We start from the raw sequence: 16,977 nt of genomic DNA, 5'->3' as shown, positions 1-16,977 counted from the left end.
TCTCGACAGAGACCTCAGAAAGAGACACGTGGAAAAGGCTTTTCAAGAGTGGACTGACCCAGCAGAAATCCACAGGGAAGGGTGGGACGATAGAGGATTCCATCCCTGGCAATTTGGTATTGTTACCAATTTAGTGGGTTTTAATTACTGTCGTTAGGTTCTGTCCAGATGTTCACAATGAATGGGCTGAAGTCAGCCTTTTCTCAATAACTGTTGTTGAAAAACTGCTGCAGGCTTTCAAGTACTCACAAGAATAAAGAATCAAAGAAATGCAGATGCTGTTACTTGATCCTTCTCGCTCACAGCTTTTGTGAACTTTAAACTTCACAGCAATATTTGAGCAGAGCATATAAAACAACTCAAATCCAGGAGTTTTGAAGCAAATCTGTATTGCCTTTTACATCCTCTCAGAAAGGAAGGCAGTTTTACATAAAATATATTTGGGAATTTCAGTTAAAAAGCTGAATCTTACCCACATTTAGGTAATGGCTTTTAATTTTGTTGCAGGTAAGAAACAAAAGTAATTCTATCCCGAAACTGCTTCTTGTGACTGTCCACGATTCAAATTCCTCACAAGCCAGACTCCAGATTAAAGTGATTTCCAGAGCTGTTGAGTAATCCTGGAGATGTCCCCATGGGCACTGGAGGGGGAAGTGCCACCCTGGGAGTGTGACTGGAGATGTGCAGTGGGGAAAACCTCACAGGGAGCCCGAGGAGCCTGTGCCTGCCTGGGGGAAAGGGCTGCTTGGAATTTCCACTGGAAATGAAGCTGCAGCTCCAGTCAGCCACTCCCACCCTTGGCAGGCTGTGCACCCATTGCCCTTTCCATGGGTAACAGCAATAATTACCTGGCACAAATTCCACCTCGGAAAAACAGAGAAGCTCACCCTGCCTGACTCTTACCAACACTGGACCACCGATAGAAAAGTCCTCAGTGTATTTTTGTGTGTGATATTTGAACAATTCTGGATTTTAAAACCTCTCATTACAATGTCTGTGTTAATAGAATAATATTTGGGGCAATCCCAGGGAAGTGTATTTTTTCAAGTTAGTAAACCAGACTGCAAGTGTGTCACCACAGTCAGGTCATTTTCCGTTTAAAGACTCCCTCTCGTGGAAATCATTCTCACTGGCTTGTTTTGACCTATTTTTCTAGTAAAAGTCACTCCATATAAGGTCTTGCAAAACTTGAAAAGGATTCTGTTGCATGGTGTTACCTGTTTTGAAGTTTGAACCCTGACAATAACTGACAGGAGTCCTACATCTGTACTACATTGCCAGCAGATTTTCTATTTTTCTATTGAATCTTTGCTTTTCATCACTCAGAGATTTACTTATTTACTATGTAGATAAAGGGGGGAAAAAAATAAGTTGTTTTTCATCAGTGCTTTTCACTCTGTGAGGTTTCTGCCCTCAGGAGTGTTATCTACCACGCAGTTTCTTCCTGATAGAGTTTGAGCAATAATTAGGGGGTGGCTGATTCATGGAAAGCAGAGGATTCCCTGGGTGTTGCTGCACTAAAGAAATGGAATTAGTAATTCCACAGTAATGGAGATGGAAAACGCCCGTTCTGGAAAAAATATTTCCATAGAAATGTTATGGCAGTGGGGAAGCTGCAATTTGAACCTTGGGCACTGACATGCAACAGAATCTGATGCTTTTCATAATGTGTAGGACTGAAATAAAATCTTTATTGGGGAAATTTATTGATACAATTTTACATTTCCTGAACCACTGATTTATTTTTTGAATCCCGTAAGCTGTGAGATTTGGGCAGCATGTAATGGTTTTAGATTTCTACTATCGCATGCCACAAGTGTTTAAAAAGCCGATTTAAAATAATCAAAGCCCAAATGAACAACTTAGAGCATTTCACGGGACATGGCAAAGCACCGGATGATGTTACTGGAAACTGACGGGGATCTCTGGAGCCCGTCAGAGGTGCTGGACACTGTGCTACAGCCCCGACCTGCACCGTGCCGGGCTGCTCCGGTTCGTACCATTTCCTGGCGAGCTGGTGCTTCCGGCCGGGTCACTGCCACTTTTCCAGGAGGAAAAACGCGGAAATCCGGGATTTTCCGGGATGCCGGAGGCCGCGCTCCGCCCTGAGGCGCCGCTTCTCCGCCTGAGGGCGCGCGCGCTCCCGCGCTGCCCCGCGCGCGACCCCGCCCCGGCCCCGCCCCGCCGCGCGCGCGCTCCCGCCCCGCCCGGACCCTCTTGGCCCCGCCCCTCGCGCCGGCGGGGTGGGCGGGACCTCGCCTGGCAGCGGCCGCCGTGATTGGCTGCGCCGCGGCGCCCTCGCGCCCACTCTTTGTGCGGCCCCGGCGCCCGTCGAGAGTGGGAGGGGAAACCCCGTGCGAGGGGCGCCGCCATCTTGGCTGCGGGGGTGATGGGGGCGCAGCGGAGCCGCGTCTGAGGCAGCGGAGCGAGCCCGGACCGAGCCGAGCCACACAGCCCGCGGGGCACCGGGCACCGCCCGCACAGCCGCGCTGCACAGCTCCCTGAGCCCCGGGCACAGGTACGGGGGGCCGGCACGGGCGCTCGCTTGGCCTGCAGCGCCAGGCGCCGCGCCGGGGTCCGCCGGGCCGGGCGGGTCCCGGTCAGCGGAGCTCCGGCCCGGTGCCGCCCCGAGCCGCGGCTCGGCGGGCCCGCAGGGCGCCGTGCGGCCCCGAGGGCGCTCCGGGCGGGCCCCGGGACCGGCGGGGAGGGGAAGGGGCGGCCGGGCCGAGCGGGGTGAGGCTGCGGGCAGGACTAGGCCGCTTCGCTCTGTGTCACCGCCGCCCCCCACTGCTCCTCTGCACTGCACAGTCGGCAACGCCACCAGCAAACACCCGGCCACAGGCGATATTTTTATATATGTGTTTCTATATCTCCCCCTTACGAGCTGTTGCAGTTGCACGTAGGGTGTGTATGTGTATATTGTACCGTATATGTGGCCGATGTGCAGCGTTATCTCTACTTTTAATTGTTACGTTGACCTGTGCTGTCATGAACTTTGACAGAAAAATGGCTTTGAGGGTTGAGGGAAAAGCCACTTCCTATTTGAGAAAGCAGCGAAAGTATTCTGTACTGATTTTTTCTGTCGAAGCTTATTTACGCTAAACAGAGTAGAATTCCTTTCTTTCTCTTAATTGTTTTTTGCCAGTTTGCAGCACGCTAAGTATCTACAACATCTACTGGTAGCTCTGTCTTGAATTGGAGTTGTGCTCGATTATCCTTGCACTAAAGCCAGGCAAAGGGTGGGTGTCTGTGCTGGAGTGGCCCTGGCGGTGGCTCTGGAGGTTACTCGGTGTGGCTTTTGCTTTGAAGAAGGGTAGATCTACGTTGGGATGTTTTTCAGAGGTAACAGAGCCCCTTAGTGAATAGGATTCACCCAGGTTGGCTGTATCCTAAACCACATCAAACCCTAAACCACCACATCTTTTACAGGAGCCAGATGTTATCCTGTGGAATAGGAATGTATTAGCTGGGATTGATTCCTGTCATGGTTTGGACTGAGGGGCCCTTGTGCTTGGGCATTACTCGGGAATGGGAAGAAAATATGAACCTTGGGGAATTTAATTACTAAATGTCACAATTTAATATGGTTTAGAAAGGAATTTGCTAGCTTCCTGCAGGGAATTGAAAATGTCATAAATCTGAGTGGAAGAAAGAAGTTCCTCTTTTTCATTTTATGAAGAACCAAAAAAAAAAAAAAAAGGAATTCTTATGAAGGACAGCAGTTTGGAAACAAACCTGTTCTACTGGAGGTACTGGGATGTAAAATGTAAATAACAGTTTAAAATTATCTGCACACTCCTGGGCATCTAATGAAACCTGCTTAAGATTAGTTCTCATTTTGTTGTCTCTTCCTGAAACAGGAGGTAGATCTTAGTTAATATTTACCTAAAGTGTCTGTAACTTTTGTTTTACAAGGTGATGACTCCAGAGTGTTCTGATTTGTTGGAATGACAGAAAACTTTTTTTTTTTGTTTTTGTGTGTACTGTCCCAAACTATGAGCAGACAAGTGCTACAGGTTGGAGTGCTCTGTAGGAAGAGGAGAGTAGGATAAGTGAGGAAATAGAGGTGGATAAAGGATGGCTGAGAGGAGGGACATGGCAGAAGGTGCTCGAGCTGGTGAGGACAGGTAGGCAGTGATTAGTTCAGCTCTGCTGCTGGGGTGTGGTCAGGGAGAATTGAGGTGTGCACATATAAATGCAGGAAGTTCAGGAAGCAAATTGGAGTAAGTTAATGAAGCAGGATGTGAAACCAGTAGAAGGATAACCAGGACAACGTACGTGGGTGTGACTGGAGAGCGTGAGGAGAGTCAGAAAGTGAAGGCAGTGTGATACATAGGTTTGATTTAAAAAGAAAAACTAAGTTCTCCTGGAGGAAGGAGAAATGAAGGCCTGTGAAGCCTTTAGAAAAACCCCCTAGGCCTCAGCTGGGTTAAGGGGTTTTACATAATCAGGGAATATATCCAATGCATTTCTTCAAGAACAGCCTGGAAAGGGCTCTGCAGGGCTGCAGTCTGAGCCTCAGAGCATGCAAGGCCTCGTGTGCTGTCAGGGAAAGAGTAATGAGGTGGGAACAGCGAGGAAATGCACAGTGATCCTGGACAACAGCTCACAGAGGCTTCTGGGTGATCAGTGATCAGTTCAGCCAAATTTCCTGTCTTGTGCTGATTGGATGCTTTGGTGAAATCCAAGTGGGGGAAGCCAGGCAGGATGACTCTGGAAGAGCTGAGGGATGAGTAAGGAACTGGCCAGCAACAAGTGATGTTGTCAGACAGGTGTGAAGGCTCTGAGACTCCTCAGGGATCAGGCTCAGCAGGGCTCTGTAAAGCCAAGCCTGCAAAAATGAATAAATAAGCAGAGCAGGGTGGCTGCAGAGCATCATCTTAAAAAGAGCCGAGATGTTGATGTGGCTTAGGAAGACCTGAATGTCCTTGGTGTGTGAAAGCCAGAGAAGCACAGTGGAATTTAATTGTAGCAGGCCTCATAGCTTGCTGTGGACATGACACCTATGGGAATTCAATGCTTGGGTGAATGAATTGATAACAGAGCTGTTATTACCTTCAGTGTGCTGTGATCTTACAGGTGACCATAATTGAAGCACTCACACAATGCTTCTAGTAGCCTGCTGAAGTAAGGTACCAGTTGAACCACATTGTTCTATGTGCTTGACAAAAGTCTTCATAAGGGGAAAAGTGCAATTATGAAATGAAACAACTCTGTCTCTCTCCAGCTCCTCCCCCTTATCAATCTTAATGTTGTCTGATAATTAACATCCAAGTAAATCTACAGCTTCTACTGTGAAAGCTTTTCCTGCTGCACATCCTTGGAGAATGATGCACAGAACACCTGGCTGCCCAGAGGGACTACAAAATACCTTTTACTGCAGAGTAACTAACCAGTGTTTCCCTAGCTGCAGAGTGCTGTGGTCTGCAGGGAACCAGTAACGACTGGGAAGGGCTGAGTTTGAAGGTGGTAGTTTTTTTTCCCAGGTCTCATCCCTGTGCATGGAGCATCCATCAGCTGCAGGTATGAACCACAGCAGTGTCTAATAAACCCTCTGCATGCAGGTTCTGGTCTCCTTTCACAACACACCTGCTTCTTGTTGAGCATAAAGATATTAAATTTCTTAATGCAAATGATATCCAGTGAAGAGTTAAAACTATGTCCTTGAGCTGGAAGGAGCTGCACAGGTCTTGCAAAGGCTGGTATGAATCTGATATTTACAGTTATGTTATTGTGATAAAGAATGTTACAGCAGTGTGCCCAGAACAATCTTATCTCAGGGAGTACAGATGTAGCTGATAGTTGAAATACACCTTCAGTGAGATTTCTAAATATCTGTGTAGTGCTTGTTTACTAGAGGAGGAGATGCAGATGTACTGGTGTCTCATTAAGGTGATCTTTAACTATATATATATATATAAAAAAAAAGCCTCTAATGAAGAAGTTGATATATGGGAAATGGATTTGGCAACACTGCTATAAAATTTCCAGTCCTAAGGTAATACAGAAATGAATTGTATAGGCTTTGAAATGAGCATAAATCTGTGCTTAGTGAGATCTTCTGGCCAGTGGCCATCCTGCAATAATGCTCTGCGCTCCAGGGCACCCTTACCTGGGAGAACGGAGCCAAAACTGAGCTGGCAGACTTTTCCTGGAAGAAGGATGGCAGGTAGGCCAAGCTCCCAGACTAAACTTCTGCTTTCTGTTAACCATAAACTCATGGCTGATTAACTTTGATGTGCACAATGCCAGCAGTGGCTGAGGCTGAGCTGTGGATATTTATGTGCAACTTTCTCAGCCCTGCAGCTCTTGCTCTCCCAAGAGGAAAGCCCCATCCCCCATTTTGGAATTATTGAGATTCACGTGTCTGGAACAGAGAGGGTGGAGGCAGAACTTGAGTTCCTACAGATGGGTAATGGCTATCAATGCATCAACCCCTTACATTGACATGTAGCTGATAGTTTAGAATTTACTGACCCCTGTTGTGCCCTGTTCTTGTCTGGACTTCCTTCTTTCGTCTGCAGTAAATGCTGAGGTGGTCAGTTTTCCAAGGCTGAATTCTCAGCAGGGTTTCTGTTTTTAGTTGGTTGCATTTTTTTTTTTTCTCCTTCAGCACAGAGTCCTTGTGGAATATCACTTGTATTCCAAGATCTGAGTACAGTTTGAATTCCTGCTAATCCTTATTGGAATTTGAGTGTTCAAAAGTTTGTTATTTGGTTGTTTTAGTTTTGCTTGGGTTTTATTTGATTTTTTTATTTAAAGGAGTCATCTGTTCTCTAGAAAAGATTCCTGACCTTTACTAATGGTTTGGAGTATTTCAGAATCTTTTCTGTAATGTGACCCTTGGAATAAATGTAATACCAGTATTTTTTTGTATCGAAATAGCATAGTTAAGACTCTTTTACTTAGAAGGCATAATGAAAATGGACATATCTCAACAGGCAGAAACAGTCTGACAAATAAACAGAGCTGTATATTCAGCAATGGAGATCTAGTCGAGATTCACTTCAAATTCAGTTTGTGACAGAGACTGCACCGAGTTCCCAGTTTGTCCATACTTCTAAAAAAAAAAGTCTTCCTCACTTTCCAGACTTGGATAGCAGGATGCATTTCCCTCCTGGTTGGAACAGTGGAGCAGTACAACATTGTTTACCACACAATGGTATCCTAAAGTCATGTGCTCAGGAACATAAAACTTCCCTGTGTTGGGGAGGAGTTGGCATTCCTTGGCCTCCTGGTCTTGGGACGAAGAGAGGGCACGCAGGCTTCTGCAGATTTCATAGCTACAGAAGTGATTGGTTCCCTGTATTGGAGTTCATGGTGCTGGTTGGTTTGGTTGGGGTTTTTAACAGCAGAAGTTACTGGATATTTTCATCCTCAGAATGCACAGGAGATCTTTGGTGCATATTTGTGCTCTTGGTATCTTGTAGCTGTAACACCCAGCTGTTACTCTGTTGAAAACAGGGCAGCTCCCGCTTTCTTCCTGAAGTACTTGCATGTACAAATCAGTTTTTTCAAGCTTTCTCTTTATTCTTCCAGTTACCTGATAGACCCCCAGTTTAGCCCTGTGTGCCATCCAGTGGAGCTGAGCTGTGAGCCTGTGTCCCTCTGCCCACAAAGGAGGTGGCAGGTGAAGTGTCCTGCAGGAACACGTGTTTTGTGTGCCCATTTTACTGTGCTGGGACATGCTGGGGAAGAAAAAGAACATAATGTGTGAAGATGTTCAGGAAACTTGAAGGACTGGATGTTTCCACAGTGACACATTCATTTGGAACTCAATATGGAGCAGTGACTTGTCGTTATTTACTGCTGTTGAAAATAACCCATGCACGTGTTGAAGCTGATACTGTAACTCTGGAATCTTCCAGGAAATAAGGCAATAAATCTGCTGGCTTGCTTGGTGAATTACTGTCCAAAATTGTCACTTTATTTCCTATCTTGGAATAAAGCTGGCTTAGTAAAACCGTGTGTGTCTCTGTAGGAGTTAGCAGAGGTGCTTTGTGTACTGCTTGGGATAGAAGGACTGAGTGTTTCCATCTCCCGAGCCGGGCGTGGAGGGAAGATGAGGTGCAGAGCAGTGCCTGGCACTCAGTAAACCCTTCTTAACTGCTCTGGGAGTTGTTCCCCTCTGAGGTCTAGATAAGCGTGTTTGCCTCCAATCTCAGCGCTGGGAAGTGCAGGCTGCTGGCTCTGTGCTGGGAACGAGATTTGTTCACCTTCCTTATGACTGCAGTTCACTGAGAGGGATTAATTGTGGTTCAAGGAACAGTACTTTGCTTTTGAGAAAGTCCCAGGCCTGTAAGCTTTCCTCTGTTTGTATTTCTTTCCAGTATTGGTTTCATTTGTCATGTGAATGACACATGACCTAATGAAAATCTTTCTAGGCTCCAGCAGTGTTCCCTGTAAGGAGTACCATGTGTTTGTAATGGCTGGCTATCTGCCCTGCAGGAGCAGGAAGGGATGTGCTGAATTCCTGCTAGAAATTTTCCACTTGCTTAACTGATCATTAGATCCAGTTTAACTTAAAGCCTGGGACAAAAGCAGGCATTTCCCATCTTTAATGTTACCTGGCAACATGTGGCCCTTACAGATGTGTAATCCTGGCTAACTGACATGTTAGGTAGTAAGTCATCTTTCACTCCTTGCAGATTTAAACAGCAGAAGCCAGTTCTAATTCCCTCCACATTTAGGAAAATTCTGGAATGGTAGAAGTACTTTGACTGCCTTTTAAATAAGAGAAAATACTCAACAGCCTTGCTGTAACGCTGCTGTGCTGACAAAGCCACAAAGATGTTAACCAACTTCCTGAACATCTGATTTGTGGCTTGCACTGCTTTTCCAACATGGACAAGCAGCACCCCAGACCCCAGTTAAAGCTACTACAGCATTCTTTTAAATCTTAGCTGTTTGCTGCAAGCTGCACTGCTTCCTTTGTTGCTGTTGCAAGTCTCAAAAGTGTGAGGTAATAGTTCCAACTTGCTGGTTTTGTTAAATCTCGTCAGATTTTATGCTGGAGTCAGATTTTATTTTCAGTTCATACATTAGCTCTTTGGCGGGTGAGTGCTGGTCTGGCAGTGACTGTGCAGAGCAAGGAAGGACTGAGCTTTTCAACAGCTTTAAGTCTTTCTGGATAAAATTGATTATCAGTGCTATCCTGGAGTGTGTTTCTACTTGGAGGCCTTACTGACAGGGGCTCAGAGCAAACAATGTGGGAACTTCGCTGTCTGGCTGTTCCAAGTAATTCAGTGACTGTGGGGAACTACACAAATTTAAACTGAATGAAAGGGTAGTTAGGAGAGAGAGGAAGAGGAAGGTGTTTTTTGTTTATATGAGCTAAACTGGATAAATTGGGTCGCCTTGAGGGAACAAGTATCAGTTCTGACGTGTTCTGTTTTTTATTTTAGTGCCACAATGGCAACTGCACCTTACAACTATTCCTACATCTTTAAGTACATCATTATTGGTAAGTACCAGTGGGCTCGCACCTGTGTATGTTCTGGGTGGATACATGAGAAGCCTGTGGCTGTTTCAGGGTGTGCTTGTCCCAGCTCAGTCACCACAGGTCACCACACTTCTCCACAGCTTTAGCATTTACTGGAGCATTTTGCATCATTAACATCAAAGCTTTTAGAATTTATGTTGAAGGCACAAGTGCTGATTGGAAACCACTGCATAGGCTCATAAACCTCTCCCAGGCTGTATTTTTGTGTTTAAATGTTGCTTTTAGCTGCAGCTTCCTTGGCTGCTTAGTCAGGGATTACATTTATTGCTGTCCTGGAAGAACTGGTCTTGCTGTTAATTGTTTAATTGTTAATGACCTTGTGTAGGTGTAAATGATCTGCAGTGTTATTGTGCAGGTTTCTAAGTCAGGCTGCTGTGACAGCCTCAGCCTCTGGAAAAGTTGCTTCTTAAAAGATTTTGCTGTGTCTCACCCTTGGTATTGTGCAAGAGGATCAGTGGAAGTGAAGCAATTTCTTTAGATGTTCTGGATGGTTGTCAGTATTTTTGATGTTCTTACACAGTAAGACAGGAGCAAACACCAAGTATATTTTATATTTCAGTTTCTTCAGCTGTACTTTTTATAACCTTGTGAAATGCAATTATAAAATTAGTAATACAAATGAACTTATTTCCTGAGTGTTCTGCTCTTGCTTGCAAGCTGTACCTGTAGCCAAAGCTTCAGTGGCAAAGTTGATAAATTCAAGGATAGAACACTGCCCATCTGACCTGAGAAATGAATGTCTTTGTAGCATTTGTTGTGTGGGAGGAAGAAAATGTGCTTGTTGCAACAATGATTTAACTATTCTCTCTGTAACAGGGGACATGGGTGTAGGAAAGTCCTGTTTGCTTCATCAATTCACAGAAAAGAAGTGTGAGTATTTCAGTTCATGATACTTATTCTAAGTGGCATTTTCATCCTTTTTCCCTGCCTGTTTCCATCATGCATGAGCTCAGTTTGCTGTGTCTTACTCTGTATGAGTTTGGATTGTACTGGGTCACATTTTTGGTTTGACTTCAGCAGATGCAGAAATGAATATTGATGTAGTTATGGCAAAATCTGCTCCAGCCAATCCCACCTGTGAGGAGTGGGAGGACTGGATCTGATTTTATAGCTTTTCTGTGGATTTTGATATGGACAAAGAGAAATTTCTTGTCTGAACTTTCAATATTGGTATAGCTTGATCACAAGCAGTTGGAGATTTTAGGTCTGTTAAGGAGAAAAAGGAAAAAAAAAGGAATATTTTTTCGTTGAATCCTTGTTTGCAGCCTTAAGTGGCCCTTCAAGACACTTGGCCTGCCCTGGGTGATGGTGTTTAGGGCTTGCTGCAGTCTCTCTGAGCTGAAACATTTTCTCATGTATGGAATTAGCTTCAGGTCTTCCTAGTGTGTGTTGCATTGGGGTTTGCAGCAGCTGTTACCTCACTCAGTGAGTAAGTCTGGAGGTATTTCTCAGTACAGGCATCACCATGTGCTGCTTGAGATGTGGTAACAAGTGGGTAGGAGCTGCAGTTAAAATATTTGTTTTCCAGTAGAAATAGGAATTTCTGACTGTTGTTTTTAATGAAAATGCAGTATCAGCTAGTTATTTAAATACCATTTTGCACATGGTCAGATTGTCCATGAGGAGAACATTCTGTCAGCACCAAGCCAAAGCAGTACAACCAAACTAACATGTCAAGCACCTCTGCTGTGAGACTGCCCCTAACTCTAGGTAGCCTGCGTAGGTCCTCATCTTGTCCGTATTTTCTTTCAAAAATGAGCTTATTAACATGAGTTTATCATAACCAGAGAGATGCCTTTTTGGATTTGATTTGGTGTGCTTGTAGCTACTTATGAAACTGGCATTTTCTTGGACAGTCATGCTATTGCCCTGTCTGAACCAGCCTGTTCTTGAAGATATGACAGACTTTTTAACTGTATCTTTCTTGGTAATTCCCTAAAAATTATCTTTTCCTACTGCATTAAAATAGTTAACCTTCTGCAAGGATAGACTGGAAATCAGCTGACTTGGTACCTACTGCTATGTATGGCCAAAGAGCAGCAGAGAAGGCAAGGAATTTTATAACTGTTCTTAAAACTAACAGCAGATCAGGAAACTCAGCATTTTATTTCTGGTTAAGTGATGCAGTTTGGCAACTGTAGCTGTAAAAATGCTTTGACTGAAAATCTAGTAAAGATAACTGAAAACTTGGGGTAATCATATTTTTGCGGCAAGGAAACCTTGTCCTAGGAAGATCTGATCTTTGCTCTTATTTTTCATGACAGTTATGGCAGACTGTCCCCACACAATTGGTGTTGAATTTGGCACAAGAATAATTGAAGTTAGCGGCCAAAAAATTAAACTACAGATTTGGGATACAGCAGGACAAGAGAGATTCAGGGCTGTCACACGAAGCTACTACAGAGGAGCAGCAGGAGCTCTCATGGTCTACGACATCACCAGGTAAGGGCAGCAGAGCTCTGGGAGTTTGGTGAGCACTGTCTGCTCTGTCCCGTGGCTCAGAGGCTGTGTGCGTGTCTGGATGAGCAGCATCCTTGTGTGATGCACCTTACCCAAATACCCCAGGGTTTAAAGAGCTGCACATGAGACACAGGGAATGATGAGAGCGGCTTTCCTTGGAAAATATCACTGCTGATAAGCCTGAGGAGTTTGCATTTCAGGCTGTGACTGCCTGTGTTGAAGTTGTTTTGAAGAACTGGCTTTGTCCTTAGAATCTGGTCTTCAGCATGTGGATGCTGCTGCTGTGGAGGCAGTGGCAATGCTGCTCACAGGGCAGGGGCTGTGCCGCAGTGAACGTGCGGAACTGCCCGTGGTGTGTGGGGAGAGAGCCTGGCCTCAGCCTGACCCTGGGCCTCTTCCCCAGCAGCCTGGCACTGCACAGGAGCCATCCTGCCTTCCTCTAGGGGCTGACAATGAAAGGTGCTGCTCAAACAATAATGCATCAGATGCAACATGAAATGCTTTTGCTTGCACATGTCTCTCATCTTTCTCTGGGGCTGTTCTTGATATCCTTGAGGCCCCTCTTTGTTTTTTCCCACATACGTAGGTGTATTTTGTTTGTGTAAATCTTGAGTAAAACATGACCTTCTGCAGTTTGCTACTGAAGTGCTGCACTGTGTTCTGGAATAGCATTTGACAGGAAACCCTTTAATGTGTTCTGTACGAAACAGCACCAGCGTTGTGCGTGTGCAGAGCTGTGTGCTAGCAGTGAGAGTTGGTCTGGCTTTCCACTGGCAGTGTAAGACCTGCTCCAAGGGTTTAAAGTTGACTTGAATTTGTGGTCTGGGTCCACACTGCTGCTGCTTTGTCTGTCTTGATGTGGGGAGAACAACAGGGATGATGGATGTTGCTGTTTTTGGATGTTGACTGTGCTGTTGGCACCTAAATATTTTATAAAAGACTAAAGGTGTCCTCTCTTGATTCTTTGCAGAAGAAGTACATATAATCACTTAAGCAGCTGGCTGACAGATGCAAGGAACCTCACCAATCCAAATACTGTAAGTTGGACTTCATTTAGCTTAAAAGCAAGATTGTTTCTCCCTGAGTGAGTGGTGGGAGGCTCAGGCCAAAGCACTGCAGTGGTGTCTGCAAGAGCTGCCTGTGTTTTCTGCACTGCTCCTGCCCCCACCTGCAGAGTGCAGTGATTCATTTCCCTACTGCAGCTGGAGCAAAAGGCCTTCCTCTAAAAGTTTAAAGCTTTGGAAAATGACAGCTGGAGATGCTATTCCTGCTTTCCCAGAGTAGGGAATGTTAGGGCACAGTTCTGGAGGAGCATGGCTTCTGTAGATAATCTGCTCTGCATATTTCCCTTTGGTTTTTTAAAAAGTCTCATTAACAATGAAGGTGGCAGTGAAAAGGCCCCTGAGCTTTTTCCCAGTCTAACTTATTTTTCTCTCCTAACCCAGGTGATAATCCTCATAGGAAACAAAGCAGACCTGGAAGCACAGAGGGATGTTACATATGAAGAAGCCAAACAATTCGCTGAAGAAAATGGTGCGTTTTTTTTCTCTTGGGCTGGTACTTTCCTACAAGATAGTGATGTTAGTGTGAATCCTCAGCGCTGATAGCTGTAAGCTTACACTTCCAGAGTCATGGAATTGTCTGTACAAACTCCTGCTGTGCCTCAGGCAGTCTGGTAACTGGGTAGTTCTAGAAATTGGCTTGTGTTGATGCCTTAACATAGTCACAAAAGCTTGTTTAGTACTAAAATAGTGTCTTGCATGTAATGGGAAGGTTGTAATGTGTCTGACTTTGGGCTCTTTGAGGTGTGTTGTGCACTGACTGTTAAACCTCTGTCTCTGAACAGGTTTATTGTTCCTTGAAGCAAGTGCAAAAACGTAAGTGACTTTTGGCTGTGGTAATGTTCAGATTGGTCTGTTTGCTGTGACTTGAAAGTAACTTGGAACTGAGGCCTCTGGCTGCATTTCAGGCAAAGACTGGTTGAATTCAAATGAACTGATTTGGATTTCAGGCCTTATTTGAGTGTGGAATGTGTTCAGTGTGTAAAGGGTTCCTTTCCCTGGGTGTTTAGAGCTGCAGGTTTGGTCTGTGGGCAATGACCAGCACCTCCAGTAAGTGAAGAATTGCTGTGCCATGCTTAGGGCTGGCTGTGTCACTGGGGAACAGATCTCCAGGGCCACCAGGAAATGGGGCTCCCACTGGCACATGTCAGAACAGAACTTTGTAACAAAAACAGGCTTTGATCCATAGTGCTCGCTTGTCTTTAAGCCTCTGTCAGAACTATCCTGTACACATGGCTCGATGCCTTGGCTTATTTTTGCTCCTCAGTGCTTTGGCACGTATTCCTTATTCCCAGAATAAGGCTGGTCCTGATCTGGGTGTAGTGGCCAGAGAGGGAATTGCCCTGTCCCGGGGCTGTTGGGCTGAAGAGGACGGGGCAGTGCCTGCCCAGCTCCCTCCAGAAGCAGCACTGCAGCCCCAGTAACTCCTGCTGCTCTCTTGCAGTGGAGAGAACGTGGAGGACGCGTTCCTGGAGGCTGCCAAGAAAATCTACCAGAACATCCAAGACGGAAGCCTGGACCTGAACGCGGCCGAGTCGGGCGTACAGCACAAACCGTCAGCCCCGCAGGGGGGGCGGCTAACGAGCGAACCCCAGCCCCAGAGAGAAGGCTGTGGCTGCTAGTGACCCCTCCGTGGCTCCTCCTGACCCCTCACCTCTGGCTCTAGGGAGTGGTGCTTTTGACCGCTTCCCCATCTTCTGTACATCTTACTGGGTTTAATTAAAACTCTGAGACAAGTTTAACACAGTACTAAACTGCTAAACAACTTTAGATGTAATCAGGTTATCAAAGGCAAGTAGAGTAATAAAACCTCTCCTGCATGGTAAATCTAGAAGTTTTTTTTTCCTTGATTGTCCTTGTGATAGTGTCACCGATACATAATTTAAACTGAGCACTGATGCTGGACTCCTGATTTTACACTTTCGCAGGGCTTTGTCTTGTATGGTTTATTTTATGGTTCTTTGGCCTTTCTTCCCCACCTCTAACTGTTCGAGCTGTCAGTAGTAAAGGATAAGTTTTTGCTGTGAAATGACTTCCGATGGTAGCGAGGGGCTCTGTAATGATGTGCTTTTGTTGGAAGAATTCCCTGTGGGATGTGCTGGGGTCGGGGTGGCGCAGGGAAGCGATCTGTTCATTCTTGTGCTCAATAGCTTTACGTCATTTTTTTTGCCACTTTTATCCTTTACCTTTGTTAACAGAACGTAAATATGTATAAAATTTGAAGGAACTGAGCTAACAGTTAAATACATCCTGTGTATATGATTTTAATGAAGAAAATGATGCCTGGCATTAGAGCAGTGTGTAAGAACCCCCCGTTTGTACAGTCTGAGCTCTCGGTGCCCCCGTGGCAGCACGGCCCAGCTGGGGCTGCAGCTGCTGGGTGTCACTTGTGGGATCCCCACGGTGCTGGGGACACAGACATTAACACTAATGGGGTGTGGCTCTCATCCTGCACTGTGCAATGCTCCCCTCTGCACTCAGCAGTGCTCTACCTGCTTCTCTTTGGCATTCTCGGGCTTCAGCCGTGGCCGGGCTCTCGCACACCTCCCGCTTTTGTACCTTTAACTTTGGGACTGGGCAGAGGCTGAACTGGACAGTTGGAACAACGTGTGCTCTCTAGGGATTTTTAACTACTCTTGTATTTTTTAACAGATCTGTGTGAGGGGTTTTTTAAAGGGTTTTGCTTCAAGCCTTCAAGTACATCCTTCTGGTGTGTGAGGGGGTGTCACGTGGTGACCCTGCCCGTGGGGGTGTTGCTGCACTAATGTGGGGTTTTACTGTGGCTCCTTGTGCAGCTTCACTTGGGAAACATCACAAGGTTTAAAAATGGAAGGGGGTAAGTGCTTAACCACAATCCAGTGTCACACTTCAGGCTTACTGCAGCGTTTCAAATACAAAGTAGTCTGAAAATCCCACTCTAGACACTAAAACTCTACAATGTTGAGACTTGTAAGTAACCAGTGGTACCAGAGTATTGTACAGTCAATGTTAAATAAAAGCCAAAACTGGAATGTGCAGACAGTAGGATTTGGGTAACTCGTGTGCTGTCCCTTTGTTTGTCTGGTTAGTCCTTTTTTAACTCCTGTTCCTCAGTAGATGGGTATGTTCAAGATCTCCAGCTCCTGCATCCTGCTTAACCCAAGGCTGCACCAGGGTTTGCCCAGGGACCACGACCTGCTGCTGATGTGAAGTCAGTGTTGTAATGACTACAGCTTGTTGAGGTGCAATACCTGTACTCCCAGAGTAAGTTACAGTAGGTCTTATTGTTTCTGTCACAGAAAGGATCTGTTTGGACTGCTGTACTCCTCATTTGATGTAACAATGCTATTAATCTAAATATTTGTAAATAAAGTACCTGTATCTAGATAAATCTCCCTTCTGTGTGTTACTTGCTCTGTCCCTCTGTGCTGAGGGTGGGACCTCTGAGGGGGGGAGAGCTCCTTGGAGTGCTGGGATTTGTGCTCAGCCTTCATCCTGGGCCTTACTTGGGATAAACTTCATGCCAGTGGTTCACTGCCAGTGGTTTCCAGAGCTGCTCTCAGGGAAGCAGGGCTGGGTGCTGTTTGTTCCCAGTCAACTCTGACAATGGCTGGGTGACACTGCATAGAAACATGCTATCTTTAATGAGGATAAGAAAGGGCAAGACTGAGGCCAAAGCCCATCCCTGGGAAAGGGTGGGGAGGGCTGGGACAATCCCTGCACAGCCACTGGCCTGTGTTGGCCTGTGCCTTATCCTGCTAAAGGATCTACAAAGTGGCTTTTCCTGTACTAAGTAGGGAATAAGTTGATTGTTATTTTGTTAAGCCATTGTCTGTATCCACCTGGCTCAGACAAGTGATGCTGCCGAGCCCTGGGAGAGGCAGAGGTGCTCACCCAGCAGCCAGGAAGAGGGACAAGGACAGAAATGCCAGTGTTGGACACATTCCTGTAAGGAGGAGCCCCAGCACTCAGAGC

The 16,977-nt window shown here is 45.8% G+C and overlaps 2 protein-coding genes across 4 annotated transcripts in view; one reads left to right on the top strand and one right to left on the bottom strand.

The window, feature by feature from the left end:
* The first annotated feature begins 2,180 nt into the window (after positions 1-2,180).
* RAB14 (RAB14, member RAS oncogene family) lies at positions 2,181-16,393 on the top strand. Of its 2 annotated transcripts, XM_086858359.1 has the most exons (9): positions 2,334-2,518; positions 7,540-7,630; positions 9,405-9,463; positions 10,319-10,372; positions 11,767-11,944; positions 12,933-12,999; positions 13,408-13,495; positions 13,809-13,839; positions 14,468-16,393. In XM_086858359.1, exons 3-9 carry the CDS (start codon positions 9,412-9,414, stop codon positions 14,643-14,645), a joined length of 648 nt encoding a protein of 215 aa, XP_086714485.1. In that variant the 5' UTR covers positions 2,334-2,518; positions 7,540-7,630; positions 9,405-9,411; the 3' UTR covers positions 14,646-16,393. The 2 variants fall into 2 exon arrangements, with proteins under 2 accessions (XP_086714484.1, XP_086714485.1); XM_086858358.1 differs by lacking the exon at positions 7,540-7,630 and having other exon boundaries at positions 2,181-2,518.
* CNTRL (centriolin) overlaps positions 6,954-16,977 on the bottom strand; it is a 37,509-nt gene continuing 27,485 nt past the window's right edge. The window contains exon 44 of one of the 2 annotated variants that reach the window (XM_023938342.2): positions 6,954-7,688. The gene's annotated coding sequence lies outside the window, so the exon portion shown is untranslated. Of the gene's footprint in view, positions 7,689-15,269; positions 16,623-16,977 lie in introns of those variants that run through there. The other variant, XM_023938343.2, reaches the window with a different exon arrangement.

This window comes from Cyanistes caeruleus, chromosome 20 (assembly GCF_971803275.1).
Source record: "Cyanistes caeruleus chromosome 20, bCyaCae1.hap1.1, whole genome shotgun sequence".
Classification (NCBI taxonomy): Eukaryota; Metazoa; Chordata; class Aves; order Passeriformes; family Paridae; genus Cyanistes; species Cyanistes caeruleus.
Note: the sequence above shows the minus strand (reverse complement) of the source record. Positions and strands in the feature narration are given on the sequence as shown.

What these genes read in the sequence shown, in the direction of transcription:
- RAB14 (XM_086858358.1), top strand. Translation starts at nt 9,412, where the DNA reads ATGGCAACTGCACCTTACAACTATTCCTACATCTTTAAGTACATCATT. An exon ending in ACCTCACCAATCCAAATACT is followed by an intron (nt 13,000 to 13,407) that starts GTAAGTTGGACT and finishes CTCCTAACCCAG; the next exon opens with GTGATAATCCTCATAGGAAA. An exon ending in CTTGAAGCAAGTGCAAAAAC is followed by an intron (nt 13,840 to 14,467) that starts GTAAGTGACTTT and finishes GCTCTCTTGCAG; the next exon opens with TGGAGAGAACGTGGAGGACG.